Source organism: Chiloscyllium plagiosum, chromosome 13 (assembly GCF_004010195.1).
Source record: "Chiloscyllium plagiosum isolate BGI_BamShark_2017 chromosome 13, ASM401019v2, whole genome shotgun sequence".
Lineage (NCBI taxonomy): Eukaryota > Metazoa > Chordata > Chondrichthyes > Orectolobiformes > Hemiscylliidae > Chiloscyllium > Chiloscyllium plagiosum.
Window position 1 is genome coordinate 5,322,392 of NC_057722.1, and position 17,400 is coordinate 5,339,791.

The 17,400-nt window shown below is 38.1% G+C and overlaps 1 protein-coding gene across 2 annotated transcripts in view; it reads right to left on the minus strand.

The window, feature by feature from the left end:
* Positions 1-350: 350 nt before the first annotated feature.
* sept2 (septin 2) overlaps positions 351-17,400 on the minus strand; it is an 83,212-nt gene continuing 66,162 nt past the window's right edge. The window contains exons 8-13 of one of the 2 annotated variants that reach the window (XM_043701736.1): positions 15,944-16,045; positions 12,833-12,978; positions 11,940-12,062; positions 7,371-7,428; positions 6,717-6,835; positions 351-4,307 (exon numbers count right to left, since the gene is read on the minus strand). In XM_043701736.1, coding sequence (XP_043557671.1) covers positions 6,725-6,835; positions 7,371-7,428; positions 11,940-12,062; positions 12,833-12,978; positions 15,944-16,045 — 540 coding nt within the window. In that variant the 3' untranslated portion in view covers positions 351-4,307; positions 6,717-6,724. The remainder of the gene's footprint in view (positions 4,308-6,716; positions 6,836-7,370; positions 7,429-11,939; positions 12,063-12,832; positions 12,979-15,943; positions 16,046-17,400) is intronic. The other variant, XM_043701737.1, reaches the window with a different exon arrangement.

Below are 17,400 nucleotides of genomic sequence, written 5' to 3' on the forward strand. Positions count from 1 at the left end.
TCCATTTTCCTTGGTCATACACTATGAAATCTTGCATTTTATTGTCCTTCTCACCCTATCACAAAAACAAAAGCAAAGGGAAAAGAAAATTGAAATACGAAATGGGTAAGAAGAGTTATCCAATTTGCCTATCTTCACAGCCTCTCACCCCAAAGGGCAGCAATTCTGCATTACGAGCAGTTTGCGTTAGTTAGCAATATGCACAATGCTGAGCCTATGAAGATATATGAAGTGCGTAAGGCAGTGGTATGACAAACTGTAAGATCCCCTTTTCACTGATTTTGGGAAATAAGAACTGTGACAAGTCATAATTATTTTAGTCTAGATTTATTAAAAAAAAAGACAACTTATTTGGGTGTTTTTGCAAGTTTATTGTGACATTTTAGTGAAGAATATACATGTAATGACATTGTTAAACTTAAGTCAGGCAGGATTGTATCATTGTTACTGCCTTAACTTCCAGTATATCAGCCAATGCAGTTGACCTACAGGCTAATCAGACAATACTTGAGAATCCAGCATCACTTCTAAATCTACCAGAGAACTCAGACATTGGACACAATACTGAAATGGTTAACCATTCCAAAATAGCTTCTGAAATCCAAGACTTGAAAAACACATGAAAGTAACATAGTCAGTCAATATTTTGGCAGTAATAAAGCTTCACAACTTGGCAATTTGGTGTCCAAATCGATCAGTGGCACTCCAATCAGAATGGAATAGCAAATCAGAAAGATACACAACTCTTCCAGAATTGCCCAGAAACAGCTTGCATAATTGGGAGAACTGTAGCTCCCCTCACAGTGAAATCAGTTTTGCCCCTTCTAAATAAATATTAAACCAAAACATAAGCACAGAGTCTGGATTATTTTGAAAATTTTCATTGAAATTACAAGTCAAGGGAAAATCTGTACTAGTATTGGAAGTAACTCCCATGATGGGAACAAAGTTTGTACTTTTTTCTTGTTTCAGTCTCAAAATAGGCAACATGTACCACACACACTAGCATCAGGAATAAAAGTTTCAAATGTAAAACAGTTATAGTTATTAGATAAGTACATAAATGACATTTTCCTCCCTACTATCCCATTTCTTAAAGCTCATTTAGAAAGTGATATTAAATTATGACATGTCACTGAGGCAGATGGCCAACTCTACCATTACAATGTCCATTTGTTTAATACTTTAAGTACAAAAATTGTGAAAACTACGAAAAAAAAAACTCATTTCCAGGACTCATTAGTACACTAGTTTATAAATCTGAGCCAATTTGAAAACTAAATGTAGGCAAGAATCATTGGCTGTGAGACCTTACGACGATGACTTAGTCCTGTAATAGAAAGAAACCTTTTGGATTCACAGTATATTAATGTTCTGCAGACATTTATACAAGAGTGGGCTGATTATATGATATCATAAGATGGCAAAGAAATAATTATACTACGTCAAGGAACAACAGACTCCCATTTTGCAACAGGCCCATGTTCAGCAATTACAGAACTCGCCAATTAAATAAAAACAATGGCTTTAGTGTCAAGCAAGTACTTGAAGAAAAAGTGCAGACCTAAACATATGCAACTGCAAGTACAAAGCATAGGTTTATGGACTGCTAGGGAATGGTGACTTCTGCAATGAGTTCACTTCAGCCCAAGGCACACCATTCATTTATCGCAAGCATCTTAACGTTATCGGATGTTAGAGATAGAAAATTAATTAGTTTCATGTCTATCCATAGTCCAACTCCACTATGATCGTCACAAACTGTCAATCATCCAAATCTCTTCTGTTGGTCTCATTCCACTAGCATTCATCGCTCCAAATATTGTAATATTCAGTTCATTCTTATGACTGCACTGCAGCTTATCCAAACTGCTTTTTCTCATACCCACATGCTTGGAAACAGCTTTTCTTTGCTGATCAGTAAATCCTAAGTCTGACACAACTAGCAACTTCAGTTATACTCCGATTGAGAATGGGAATATGGATTTAGATTTGGACTTGATAGCAACTTTTCTCAATCACAGGCTGCAGGTCTTCATTCATATAGCCCACACAAAACAGTGCACAGGGACTCTGCTATTGGTCTAATTACAGAAAATAAATTTATTTGGCCATGTTTAGAGAGAGTTAAACATAGGATATTGTAATAAGCATCACTATCGTCCAAAATTACAGATATGAGAGCCATGAAAGCAATTTGAAAGCCAAATGTGCAAGAATAAGCATAAACTGTACATTTAGGGTATTACTGTAGTACGTTGTTAAGAAACTTCAGGGCTTGAAAATGCAATGCCGTACTTCTTCTGCTACATTCATTGGGGCAGCGTTTTATTTTAAATGCCCAGTTCTTGAAAAACTGTAATTGGATGTGTTCAACAAACTAAACCTCCAGGCAATTAACTCAAAACATCAAGTCACAAAGTATTCACTCACCACCACTGAGCACCAAGAAAATTAAAAGCATGTGCTCCGACCCAAGTCTGAACAATTGGCAAGGAGTTGACTTCAATCAGATTTGCTGTTAATAATGACAGTACTCTTTTTACAAAGGTTTAAGGTCGCTGACATTTCTGTACTCACTGACATCAGCATTTACTCAATGTGTAAGCTAGATGCACTATACTCAATCACACTAAACCTTTTAGGAAGCTAGTTCAAAGTCTATCAAAAGCAATCATTATAACACAGCAGCAGGAGGTGAATAACCGTCTTCCATTCAATAACCATTCTAACATCTTAATGTAGCTTGTGATGAATCTGGTGCGAGCTCAAAGACAGATCGATGATTTCAGAAATAGGTATTTCAGTCAAGCCATACACAGGTTTTTTTTTTAATAGAACTGAAAATGAAATAACTGAAACTGTTTACTACTGATGGCATCAGATCTTGTGTGTATAGCTTCCCAGAAGAAGGCAAGATTGAGTGACCATCGGGTTGTTCTCCCATTAGACAGCAAGAGCAACAGTGAAGAGGTTGAGAAGAAAAGTCCTTCATGGTAACCTCAGCTGGTGTGGAAGTTGAACCCACACTTTTGGAGTTACATGGCATCACAGACCAGCTATCCAGCCAAATGTACTAACCAAAACCTGAAGTAGTAAATTAATGAAGGATCAGATCAAATGGCGACAGTGCACTGAGGATATTACGACAGATTTGTTTGTAATTGCATTGTCTAACAGTGTACATATTGCACCATTTCTAGAGGACATAAAAACATTTTACTGAATGAAGGTACAAAGGGTTAAAAATATAAAATCTACTGGAGAATTCTGTGGATTATTTATCCTTAAGGATCATATGGTAAACAAACCTTTTCCCTAGTTATTCAAAAGGTTCTACCTAATTTTGTCCATATTACAAAAAAGGACAATTTTCATACCATCTACTTACACATCTCTTATAAAAAAGCAGCTTGTGAGAAGACAACATTGGCTTGTAGGATACAGGAGCAATTACAAAATGCCACTATCCTCCCTCCTTGCATCAAGGAATGACATTTTTTTGGGGGGGCAAGGGGGGGTGCAGAAAGTCAATTTGATATTACACAAGGGAAACTCAACACAACGTTCTACACCAAGAAACATCAAAACTCACTGTCACATGAGCCAACACCATAAAAGAGCTTTTCAAATCTGTCTGCCATGTGGAATCATGGGCCTGTCCCTTCACGAGAAGTACAGAGTAGCAGCCGTGCAGCAAAGGAGCAAATCATCAACAAGAGAAGGGCATCAAACTAGTCACTAAACCATAGAACTGAATTATTCCTCAAGTACAAAGCCCCGAGAGATACTATTGTGCAGAACACAAGAGAAGCAAGCATTCAGTAAGTGTTTGTACATACATCACCATAAAAGTATTAAACATTAAGATCCAGAGACAAAGTACAGCATGCATCTATCTGCAGTACACTATAGAGCAACTATACCTTATTCGTCTTTCCACACCTTCCAACCCCACACATTAAACCAAATTGTATTATTTAATAGAACAGGCTACAGTTCTTTTACAAGCAAATGCTTTCCCAAAAATAGTGGCTTTTGCACCCTTAATCAGCATTGTTAATACTTCATACTAGAAAGCTACAACTTCATGTGTACAAAAATTAACAAAAAGTGTAACGGAAGAACATCACAGTACAATATAAAAAAAAATTACCACAGTAAAAAAATGGCAAAAATCAGGGTACAAAGGATTACAATACTGCATTGTGAACTAAACATTGAAATTAGCTGTCAACACTGGCTACCATTATTGTCCACACTTTAAATCCCTCTCCACTTCTGCTTCAAGGTGATCTTCAATCTTTCTGTAACAGATTGTGATAAATGATTGTATATTAGTAGTGGCGACCACAAGACCTAAAGATACAGGCAGACAACCCTTTATCCAAAAATCCGTAAAGCTCCAAAGTCTGAAGGTTTTCTTGTGAACTATTTTTCTCATTAACAAGGTTATTTGGAGTGCAAACACTTAACCCAAGACAACAACCACTCGATGTGTGTCACTCAGATGTGACGTGGCGGGTGCGTGGCCCAGCACTGGCAGACCTCAATTCTGTCTCAAGGCCTGTTTTACTCTGTGAGGCTGCTCCTCCAGTAAGCTTTTTTTTTTACAATTTCACCAAACGGTCACTAATTCTAAAATTTGAAAAATTCTTATTTCCGAAAACCAGTTGGTCCCGAGCATGTCAGATAAAGGATTGTGCACCTGTATAAAGATGCAGAAGTAGACAACATGGTGCATTCAATAAGATCATGAATGAAACAATAATCCTCAACTCTACTTTCCTGTCTTTCCCTATAATCCTGGATTTCTTTAATGGTTCAGAACTGTGAAACTTCAGCTTTTAAAGTCTTCACACCAGGGACTTTTAAGGTTGGATTATTTAGAATATTCACAGATTGATTGTCCACTGTTTTAAACTGGCGATCCATTACTCTGACATTTTGCCCTCTGTCCTATTTCCCACAAGGGGAAATAACCTTTCTAATTCTATCCTGACAAGTCCCTTAAGAATCTTTTGTTTCAATAAAGTCACCTCAAATCTCCAGTGAATACAAACCCAAAAACTGTTAAATCCCTCCAAATCCAGGATCATAGATTCCTTACAGTGTGGAAACAGGCCATTTGGCCCAATAAGTCCTCACCGATCCTCCGAAGAGTATCTCATCCAGACCCATTCCCCTACCCTACTATTCTTCATTTTCCTTGACTATTGCACCAACATACACATCACTGGACATCATGGGCAGTTTAGCATGGCCAATCCACCTAATCTGCACATCTTTGGACATGGGAAGAAACCAGAGCACCTGGAGGAAACCCATGCAGACACAGGGAGAATGTGCAAACTCCACACAGACATTCGCCCAAGGCTGGAACTGAACCCAGGTCCCTGGCACTGTGTGAGGTTACAGTGCTTACTGCTTCCACTGAGCAACTGATCAATCTGGTTAGTTTTTACTAGATTGCCTTCAAGGTTTCCTTACATAAAGGGATTAAAATTGTTCACAGTATTCCAGCTGTGGTTTGACCTGTGCCTTTTATAGTTTTAACAAGACTTCCCTCTTTTTATACTCCAAACCCTTTGACAAAGGTCAACATTCATTTGTCTTGCCTATTACCTGAACTGTTTTGAGATTTATGTATTAGGATCTCCTAAATCAGTACTACAACGTTCTGCAGTCTAGCATATATCCTGAAAGTCTACTAACCAACAATGATCAAGAACTAGATCCTGCATTTGGTCTTCTCTTTCAAATCTAACATCTGTGGTACTGAACCATACAGACTCAGGAGATAGCAAATAAAATGGTCCACACACAAATAACAGGAATGGGTTATGAAACCAGCCCCAGTGGCAGATAGCCTCAGCTGTTAAAGACCTATCTTGAAACCCCTCTTTACCTTTCCTCAAGTCCTTCATGAAATCTAACTCTAACAACATTTGTCACTTTTCAGTTCTGAATTTATATTTCGTACATGGCACAACAGACTCCTTCAGAAATTTTATTTAATACTGTTTTAAAACAATAGAAAAGCTATTGTTCGCATTTTATTCATTTAATGTGCTCTGAAAAACAGATAGACAATATTCCCTCCTATATGACTCAAATTTCAAACACTGCGCTCTTTTTATGCTGAAATGCAACTGTATTGGAGAAAGCTTTCTGACCTTAAATCAGGCTTCCTAAAGTGGGGTCGACATCAAGTGGGGTCAAGGCCACTGAGGAGCTTTGCCCCCTTTGCTTCCACTTTAACAGACCTTCTCACCCAATCACCTGCTCATGTACATTGCTCTCACCCCTGCTCTCAATAATTTGCAAGTCACAAAAGTGGTGTCACAATGGGAAAAAAACTTGTTAAATACTGCCCTAATGATTTCAGATCTAAACCACAAATATCCAGATTGAAAGAAAATACCAGCTCTCCATCTCTTTTTTTCCCCAGACTTACTGTTTCCCAGCACCTTGCCCTTCTTCCAGCTACTGTTTGATCTACAACTGCTAACTGAACTCTTTCCCAGGATTATCATATATTCATATCAGAGTTCTGACCACATTCCATGCCAATGCCCATATTGACTGCTTTAGTGGCATCTGTAAATTGCTCCATCAGATTACAGGGATAACAGCTGTACACTAACTCCACTTAATCTTCCTAGCCAAATCATTATAACTTGGTTAAATGGTAGCTTGCAAGAGTAAATACTCACTCTCCAGATTAGACATGCTGACTGTGCACACTGCTGCTATCTCCATCTCCTCCTGGCTTCTGCATTTGCATCTGCATTTGAGCCTGCATCTGAGCAATCATCTGCTGCATGCGACGTAACTGTGAAAAAGAATACAGTGGCATTATCTCCTCAAAGATAAAGCAGCAACTATAAAAAAGAAAGAGACACATACATGTCAGACTTCATAGGAAGTTATGGCTTCAAACTGGGGGAACTGATGAAGTGCCTACCATAAGTTACAGCATACCATAACTTAAAAGCCATCAAACCTTTTTCACAAAAAATGAGAACATTCATTAAGAATCTGACTTATAGGATGGAATCTCATCTCCAAGTAAGGATTCTGTACTTCCTGTGCTGTACATGACATGCAATAGAGCAAGCTGTTTTGGTGGCACAACAGCCCAATTGCACAGCAGTCTAGGAGTTGAGACAATTAGTCCAGCCATTTGAAAGCTCAAAATGTACAAGTCTCACCTTCTAACTACATCTATAAAAATAACTTATGACAGGTGGGCCTGAAGTGGTGTATACTATATTGTCTTATAGAAATTAAGCCCATCCTTGAGAAAAACCATCGGTACTGAGCAATAGATCTTTTGGAAAATAATTTCTGCAGGTTTCAATTCTTACCTCAGCTTCTTTCTCCAGCAGGATCTGGTCCTTATCCTGAGGATGCTCTTCCCCTTTCCTGAGAGATAAGGCAGTATTAGAGACATAAAAGCACAGATCTATTCCAAACCACATACCCAGCCTCATCTGGATCACAATACAGCACCTCAGCACCTGACATTTAGAACAAACAGTCTACATTGATCTTCAAATTACCAGCAAAGTGCTGTTTGGATTAAAATAGTTCTCCCATACAATCACAACTTGATTCAACTTATTCTCACATTGTGTTCCTTTCACGAAAACGTTGGGCCTGATACTACTTTGATTTACATATTTATTTTGATGCCTTTCAGAGTCAACCTGTCATAGGTAGATAAAAAAAGTGGCAGATTAGAGAAATATACCCTAGAAGCAAAACTGAAAGCCCTACACTAACTCGAAAACCATTCCTGTAGCCAATTCGAATATTTAAGTTTTATTTGATTAAACACTTAGTTTCCTAACAGGTAGTAACGAAAAGGCTCAATGACCTTGACAATTCACAACAGTTCTCAAAGATTTGGTATTTTATAAGTGCTAACCATGTAGACAATGTTGCAATGACTTGAGGCAAGGCACAGCAAGTGGAGCAGTTCCTGATTTGAGGCAATTCAGTCTCTCTCCTCCCCATATAATTTAACCTAGTGATCAGAAGTGGTTTCCCAAACAATTTTTGTTTCCCCAAGTGGAGAGCCTCAAAAAGTAGCAGCACAACTGCTATCTCCATGCAATAACAAACTGATTTGTGCTTTCAACTCACTCAAGACTAGATTCAGGTCCATTTCATGACATACTCCTTAATAGTGAAAGGCATTTTCATTTGTCCTGTCCTGGGCAAAATCAGACCTCAATCTGGCTGAGCTACATTCAAACTTGGGAACAGCACAATTCCCAACCCAATACTTCCAAAAGTTATTTTTTTAAACTACCAGCATAGAAAGCAGATTCCATGTAATGGTCTTGTGACCCTAACCATTAAGCTTCATACAGCATCAAGATGTAAATAGTCTGCCGCTGGTAGAGTAATGGAATATCATTTCAAAAAGTTCAGCTAAGTTTAAATTTGACATCTTCAGCCAGTAGTTTACTATGACATTGAGATTTTCATTAAAAGGAATCGAACCCAAATAAGAACAATCTATTCACAGTATTGTTCATATTTATGCTTGTTCTGAAATATCAGGCCCAATGCCACTAACACTTGTCATTGTGACCATCAAGATACTCTTCCTTCAACTTCTCATTTTCCATACTTCCAAACCCATCCAATAAATTAACATGATGAAACCCTGGAAAACACTTTGAAACAGTGAAGATGAATGTTGAAAAAGAGAAAAAAGCACAATCATATGAAAGGAGAGAAAAATAGTAGTAAAGATAGGGAAAATTGTACAAACACAGATCTAACTCTGTCAGCCAAATAAAAGCAAAACACCATGGAAACTGGAAATCTGAATCAAGCTGAGGAAGCTGGAAAAACTCAGCTGGCCTGGCAGCATTTGTACAGAGAAAAACAGTTAACATTTCTGCTTCAGTATTCCTCTTTAGAGCTGAAAGCTGTTGGAACTTTTTTTTGTAAATACTTGTGACAGAGGCAGAACCAGAGGAGCAGCAAGACAGAAGTGATATATAAAACTGGTGAAAAAGACAAGAGGGGCTTGTTAATGGTAGTGAAACAGAAACAGTAATGTAACATGGGTGCAAATGAATTATACCTATTTTGTATCTCTTTCAACACCATTAACAAGCCCCTTTGTCTTTTGCACAAAGCACCTGCACCTTCTGTGGTCTTGCTCCTCCTCGGCTACTGCCTTGGTCGAAGTATTAAAAGATGTTAACACTTTTTAGTTCTGAATAGGAGTTATAGTATACTCATAACATGAACTGTCCCTCTCCACAAAAGCTGCAAGACTGCTCAATTTCTCCATCTTCATCAGAACTTGTTTCCCATTTCAGAAAAATGGGATTAAATGCGAAGCGTCACCAACTAATTCTTTAGATGATTAAGCTCAACAACTAGCAACTTTAAAATCACAACCATTATTGTGTGTCATCTCTCAAACGTAAAAAGTGTTAAACAAAATCAAAACGGGAAAAAAGAAGCAAAATGAGATTCCAGCTTAATTAGATATTATTGAAAGGCTAGGTTAGACATACAGACCACTTTTCCACTTGTTAATGAAGCATTGAAACACACTGCTTTACTACTTTGTTTGAAGGGCACCAAATTAGTTATGGGCAACTTATCATGGTAAAGCTGTTTGGGTTAATCTTGTTAATCTTCAGTAAGTGTTTTCACACAATACGTTGATAGCGTGGACCATTTTATTACAACACTTAAAAAGGAAATTCAACAAATTTCTGGAGGGTACCACTCAAAAACGGTGAAAGTAAGGTTGGACCGCATGGTTCCTACAACGGCAAATTGAATATTTGTTTAATTTGCTTATCTTGTTTCCACTGAAGTTTGTGAAGTTGTACAGGATTGATGTAAATGTTCCCTCATCCAACCAATCACATATACAGATTTGAATATTTCAGTTGGCATTCTTTAAAGGGTTGAATATTCTGGCTCAAACATAGTCAGAACATGAATTAGCGTGATGAATACCACACACTTTAATCTTTCTATGTGCGGCAGAATGTATGCAGTCATGAAGACTATGGAAGCCAAGGTAGACCTTTCAGCAAAGATCCATATGGCTTTTGTAGCAGGATGGTATTTAATAATAAAGAAAGTATGCCCATTTGGTAATTCAGTTGATATGGGGGAAAAAAATAGGCTGAAGCATGAATACAGTAGATTCTGCTCCTCCAGTAACCCAACTAAAATGAAGTGACTTTCTTTTCAATCAACAAACTAATAATTTTTTGCTAATTACCCATTGCAACTTCATAGCAATGGCATCAACCAACAACAGATGAGCAGCTGCAGCAATACGAACAAATTTCACAGCTGATTACCTTACTGCAGTCAGTCAATTACACTATGTACACTTGCCCCATCCCTGGAAACAAAGTTGTATTAGTGCACCTTGTATCAGCCACAGGCACATATAGCGGGTTTGGACATACTTTTGAGTTCAAAACAATCTTAAAATTATTCCTACCAAAATCAGACAAACATTGTTTATTTAATCCATATACCTTCATATCAGGAATTGTGCAGCTCAGGGAAACGATGAAATATTAAAACATTACCAGGGAATCTTCTTGAATTTCAAACATTTTGAAAAATTTACTAAAGTCTGGCCTCATGGACTCGAAGATTCAATTCACATAGCACAGTTTGTAACCAGTTTCTTCATTAGTGTCCCCCATTGGCTCTCACCTCTAGTCATACGTTGGATACAAAAGATTTAATAAGAAAGAATAGTAGGAAATAGATTAAAAAGACCTTCTCAACTCCTCAGGTTTTTGCCAATGTTGCTGCATACCACACCTTACCCCAGTGTGTCAAACCTTCTGGAACTCCCAGAGACCAACTCATACATATTATTCACTCTGGAATCAGTTTTATAAACACTGTCGTTCAGAACATGAGATAATGCATTTTGGATTCTACTTGGAAAGGCAAGAAGGTACTCATTAAATCGCCCAAAAGTACCATGTCTTGCTGCAGGAGTGCAATAAATTGAAGGTTAAAATAGAATTGATAGCATGGAGGCGAACACTTTAGGTGTTAGAAATACCGCTAAGCATATTCCGGAAACTGGAAGCACTAAAAAGTTCAAACAATCTTACCTTGAAAGACTTCATTTTTCAAAAGCATTTCCTTGTTGGCAGAATTAAAACAGCTTCAGTGCAGCAGCTACTGCAGGCTGGCAAGCTCATCTCGTCAATCTTGTGCTGCTTCATCTGTTTAGCTAGCTAAAGCCTAGAGTGCCAACATTAGTCAATCTCAAAGAAGCCCAGAAATAATAAGACTATTTCTGAAAGCGTACTTAACATGAGGTGAGGCCATGAATTGCTCCAAAGTGGGTCAGGGACAATGTTTTAAGACTTTTTTCTGAAATGTTATTATAAATAGCTGAATAATTCACACTCTTATGTGCATCATAACCTGATTGGAGTCTTGAAGTCAGTCAGTCAGTCATTCTTTATTGGAGGCTATTCACAGAAAACAAGTTAACAACCAGTGTAAAAATTGAGCAGCAGAAGGCAAAGGTCCAATTCAGGTTGAACGGAGGCTGACGTGTTCCGTTTCAGACACAGATTCAATGGCATCAAAGAAACAGATCCATCTATCAGAGGAGAGAATTCTTACTTCCTGGTTTTAAGAATGTGCCTAGTTTCAGTCCCAAGGCTACTGTAATAATTAGTTGAATTTAGTCCATTCAGGGCGAGGAATCCTATTTGGATTAATCCAGACAATTCCCAATAGGGGAATTAGATGAATGGAAATTTAGATCAATTGCATACCCTTGTCTCAGGCTAATTCCTCTCTGTCCCTTCACACACTGGGTGCAGGATATGGTATACCAGAAACTTCTGTTTAAATTGCTTTCAGAGGGTGAGAAGGTAAAGAGACAGGTGACAGATACGTACGAAGGAGAGAGAGGGAGAACGTAACCATGTGATGACAACCTGCCGCCCCGTTTGAGACGCTCCGAGCGGAAGTTTTCATAGTGAAGATCCTGGGTCACCTCCTGCAGATCCTGCATGTGTGTTCTGAACAAGTTAAGAGGAAAAAAAAGTATCAGAACAAGATTTTTTTTGAGGAACAAACTATGTGATACTACTAAATTAGCCTGATTGCTATTTTGCTACATTTCACTTGTTGATTTTCTTAAGAGGAGATTGAAGTCAAAACTGGTCATCTTTCTCTTGCCAGAACTGGGACATGAGAAATAGGCATGTAAAGAGGGACAGCACTTAATGAGTAGAGGGTACTCACTGGTGGACCACTATTGGCTGGATCTGAGCGACAATTAACTGTCAATCTTAAATCTCAGACCAGGCGGATAAATAACATGGGATGCTGCAGAGTTTGGCAGTCTTCATACAGCTTTTCTTGAAAAAGGTGTAAAGCATATAAAAATTTCTCTTGCCTACATAAAAACCAGGGTGATAAGAATTTATGCACACTGCAGGCTTGACTCAATCTTGATTTGGATTGTGCCAACTATTTCACTGGAAACCAGTTTAGTTATGAATGACTTCCAATAGTAAAACCACATCTAATGGTGGATATGCTTTTCTATGGCTTGGAAGCACAGGTTGAGCAGGAGTTGCATGCTGCTGGCTGCAAATGGTGAACCCGATATATTGTTTGATACCAGTCTTGATATTCAAATGCATTTCCCATTACCCTGCACCTCTGGAGTATTAGTCCAGCACATTACCACTGTACAACAGCCTTCCCTCAACAGCAATCTAAATACCAATTTAGGGGGTACATGCATCAACATTACTATACCATGTGTAGCCAAAGTACTTACATGAGCATGGTTCTTAGCTTCAGGAAGTCATTGTGCTCCGGATTCTCCACCTCCACTACTCCCCATGGATACAAGCGCCCTCGGACTTTTTTACCTTTTGCCTCAATCAACTGATTTGATCCGACCACAGAAAAAGGGATACTGGCCTGCATTCATAAGATAGAACACTTTAGGGCAATATCACAGCTTTCCAAGACATCCACCTGAAAAAATTCTGCAAGACTTCTGCTGCCAAAACTTGGAAACACATTTGAACAAAAATCTCAGTTGTTCAGTAGAGTAGAAAAACACAAATACATCAATCTTAAAGACCAAGTATGATCTTATATTTACACATCTGGTATTTCCAGGAATATAAGTCTCAGAGATTACTGATGTATGGGTGCACCATACATGTTGATCACATGTCTAATGGATACCAAAGCAAGTGAATTAACATTATCATAAGTCAGAAACACTGATTTTCTCTGTTTTCATTTCTGAGGAAGATTGAGCTCAAGTTCTAAAATCTCAAAAGGATGGCTTGCTAAATTATTGTATCTCATTACCCAAAAGAAATAAACCTTGGATTGCTCTATCTCCTTTACTTTTTACACATCAATGGATAGACATGGAATTCCAAGACCTAACTTAGCTGAAGTTGATTTAATTTTAAAGGGCAAAAGTGCAGACTGTCTTATTGACTCATTGTCAATAATTACAATTTGACACTTGACATGTCTTAACAGTGTTTAAAAAAAAAGGTATTTTCTGAAAAAAAAAAATGCGTATGTAACATGGATGATGATGGATTCATAATAACCGGTCTTATCAAGGCTGTTGACTGCCAGCTGGGCAACTGAAGAAACAGTTAAAAAAATTAATTTGATATTTAAGCATGGTTATTTGATGTGGATGCTGAGCCACCATGAACAGTGAAGAACACCACAGTGTTGCCTCTGCTGTATTTCAGGTATTAGTAACAATCTACAGTAGAAAACCCACTGAATTATACATTTGAGTGTCAGATCTGTTATGAAGTTGAAGGCACGTACTGTACCTTTCAGAGTGAGTAAAAGCTGAAAGCTGGCAAGCACCTGTCATGTGACTGACTGACAAACAGAGTGTGCTGGAGAATTGAAAGATGTAACATTTGGCTGTAACCTAGATACCTCCGTTGTTTTCATAGCTGTTCGAACTTAACCAGTTTAAATTATGCCTCAAGATACTAAAACCCAATTGAATTTGAATTTAACGGTTTTCACAACATCGAACCAATGAGGACGAATCTGATGTTTGGGGTATCAAAAAAAGCAGGCATTTTTGACAGTTAGTCAGTAAGAGCACCAAGTGCCATTGAAAAACTGCTATTCACCACACTCTGTCAAAAGGTACCTTTTTTATATGAAACATCTTTGCAGTCAAAGACTGAAGATGACCCAGGGAGATCTACAAACACAGGAAGATCAACACTAGATTCGACAGCTGCTGTCTAGTTTTCAAAATGAAGTTGCTGCAAATTTAATAGGAGCTTTATTGAATCAGTATATTGTTAAAGAATGGAAGGTAGATAACAACTCTTTAAAGAGAAAGGAGGCTTAGAGTTGTAAATTGCTGTTGCTTAATGTTCACTTTTAGTGTTAAAGAATAAAATTGATAATTTTGTTAAATAGTGGAATTTGGGTAGTTCTCTGTCACTCAATTATGAGGCAAGGTAAGCTTTTGTGTGTTCAAGTTTAAAATGACCATTTAGGCACATCCAAAATGGAGAAATTCTGTAAATTTCCATAATACCTTAAGACAGTAGTTTAATTTCGCAAATTCTATTGTTCTGTTGACATGTCGCAGGAAAATATACTAATGGAAGACAATGACCTCCAAGATCTAAGGAATTGCTAAATATTTTTTTAAAAGCCACTTATTTAACTCATTATCCAACATCAATGGAATTTGTTTGATACTCCTTAGAACCAAATCTCTTCTCAATTAGTCTAGAGAATGACATAAGTCTCAGTTCCAAGTTAGACTCTCAGTGAGGGATCAAAAATTTCCAACTCAAAGTTATAGTCAATTTTTTTTTCCAATTTCTTCAAATTGTTCCTGAGACTATATTTGTTTTATCAGTACAGTGAAGCTCCCTAAATTCTGAATTCACAGTTTAAACTTTAATTCCAATGCACATTTATGCAATATTGTTATGGACCAGGCCAGACCACCTCAAAACATTTCAGGTAGTAGCCTGGACCCTAAACGTGCTAGTTGGTTTAAGCAAATGTGAAGTGGATATAGCAGGAATATTACAGCTGGCCCAACCACTTTGTTTCAAACAAAACAGAATTTATTTGCAAAATTACCGAATCAAACACAAACCAAAGAGAACAGAATTCAGAATAACTTAATCCAACCAAAAACTCAACAGACTATCCCAACTCAATGATGCTGTTCCAAATACATGCAACAATCCCCATAAACACCCCTTGGCACAGGAGATGTTAGAGAGGGAGGATCAGCATGGACCTATTTTGTTGGGTCGAGCAGGTTTACAACTGACTGCCTGCTAAAACCAAACAAACCAGAGCAAAGAAAAACCGAGCTGGGAGAACAGGCCACTGCCCTTTCATTGCACAAGATTTTTTTTAAAAACTAGAAAGCCTCTGCCTGAGGCAGTTTCTGTAGCTATAATCAAATTGGCTCTAAACCCTTCAAACCTAGACCTCTTGAAAACTCTGCATTTATGACCCCTCTGGGGAAAAAAAAAACAAAGACAACATATTAAAGGAGCAGCATCACCACAATCTTGGCCGATGTATAATGTAATGCAACCTTCAAGAACTGACCAATTCATTTTCTTATAAATTCTTAACAATGGCAGAAATAAACCAATCCAAATAAGACTGCAACAAGAGGTTATTTCAGTACAAGCAAAATGAAATAAACTCAGAAGATGTCAATGAATGATGGCCCAACATTACCATTCGGACAGCAGCTCACTTACTTTTCGGTGGAAGCTGACCAACAAGGATGATTGTTTCCCAATGCAATAGCAAGAAATCCATTCCACTCTACCACATGCCCCCACCCACTAGTTATGCATCAATCACAACTTCAGTTTTAATTCCTACTTTTAAATACCTTAAGGATTCGAGTTTGCTCTTTGAAATCCTCATCCTCGTCAGACTCCGCATCTGGAAGGTGGTATATCCTAATACTGTGTTCCTCTATCTCATCGAGGATCTTAAAAAAAGATTAAGTTAACGAAAGAGGCTTAACACAACAATCGAGTCAGTACCACACGCTAGTTAAAAAGTTTAAATTCAATTGAGAATTTTAAGTTTGGGAATCAGAACAACCTACATATGGTTAGGATCTTCGACAATGGCAACTGAATACACATTATGGTTTTTTTCAAGAGACATCGGTTTCTTCAAATCAGTGTTTTTGCTCATTAGCAACACCTACAAAATGATACATTTGGCATACAAGTAATGCGGGGTCAAAAAATGTGGTGCTGGAAAAGCACAACCAGACAGGCAACACCCGAAGAGTTGGAGTGTCAACGTTTCAAGCATAAGTTCTTAATCAGGAATGTGCATTCTTGATGAAGAACTTATGCTCAAAACGTCAATTCTCCTGCTCCTCAGATGCTACCTGACCGATTGTGCTTTTCCAACACCAGAGTTTTTGATTTTGAACTCCAGCATCTGCAATCCTCACTTTTTCCTTACTCAAGTATGGCTACAAACAAAGAATGAACTGGAGAGTTACAGCATCTATAGTTCTACTTCGATCAGATTTTGCCAATAGCATAGATCTTTTGGAACAAATGGCCCATTTCCATGCTGTTAATCCCCTCCCCACCTGCAATATCTATATATAACCTGTGTAGCAATGGTTCATTTTGCAACCTATTAAATTTCAAGCTCCATCAATAAGAACCAGTTAGGAATTGCCCATGAAATACCATCTAATTAGTTTGAATTCTAAGTATCACTCCAACCACAAAGGATCAATTACAACTCTATTCCAGTATAAAAGTTCACTGAGGAGCTCCAGTAACCATAGCATTTCAGTACTTTCTTTTAATTCATTCACGGAAAGAAGGTGTCACTGGCCAGGATAGTACTTACTGCCCAGAAGGCAGTAAAGAGTCAACTACATGTCTGTAGGTTGAGTGTCAAATCTAGGCCAGACTAGGTAAAGATGGCAGTTTCCTTCCCTAAAGGGCACTAGTGAATCAATTGACAATAGAGATTTAGACTTAGTTCCAGATATTTAAAATTCAATTCAAATTCCCACAATTTGCTTTGGTGGTGTTCAAACCCTGGTCTGCAGAACATGATCCGAGATTCTGGATCAACAGTCCAACAATGATGCCACTTAGGCCATCACTTCCCATAGAACATAGAAAAATACAGCGCAGTACAGGCCTTTGGCCCTCGATGTTGCGCCGATCCAAGCCCACCTAACTGACACTAGCCCACTATCCTCCATATGCCTATCCAATGCCCGTTTAAATGCCCATAAAGAGGGAGAGTCCACCACTGCTACTGGCAGGGCATTCCATGAACTCACGACTCGCTGAGTAAAGA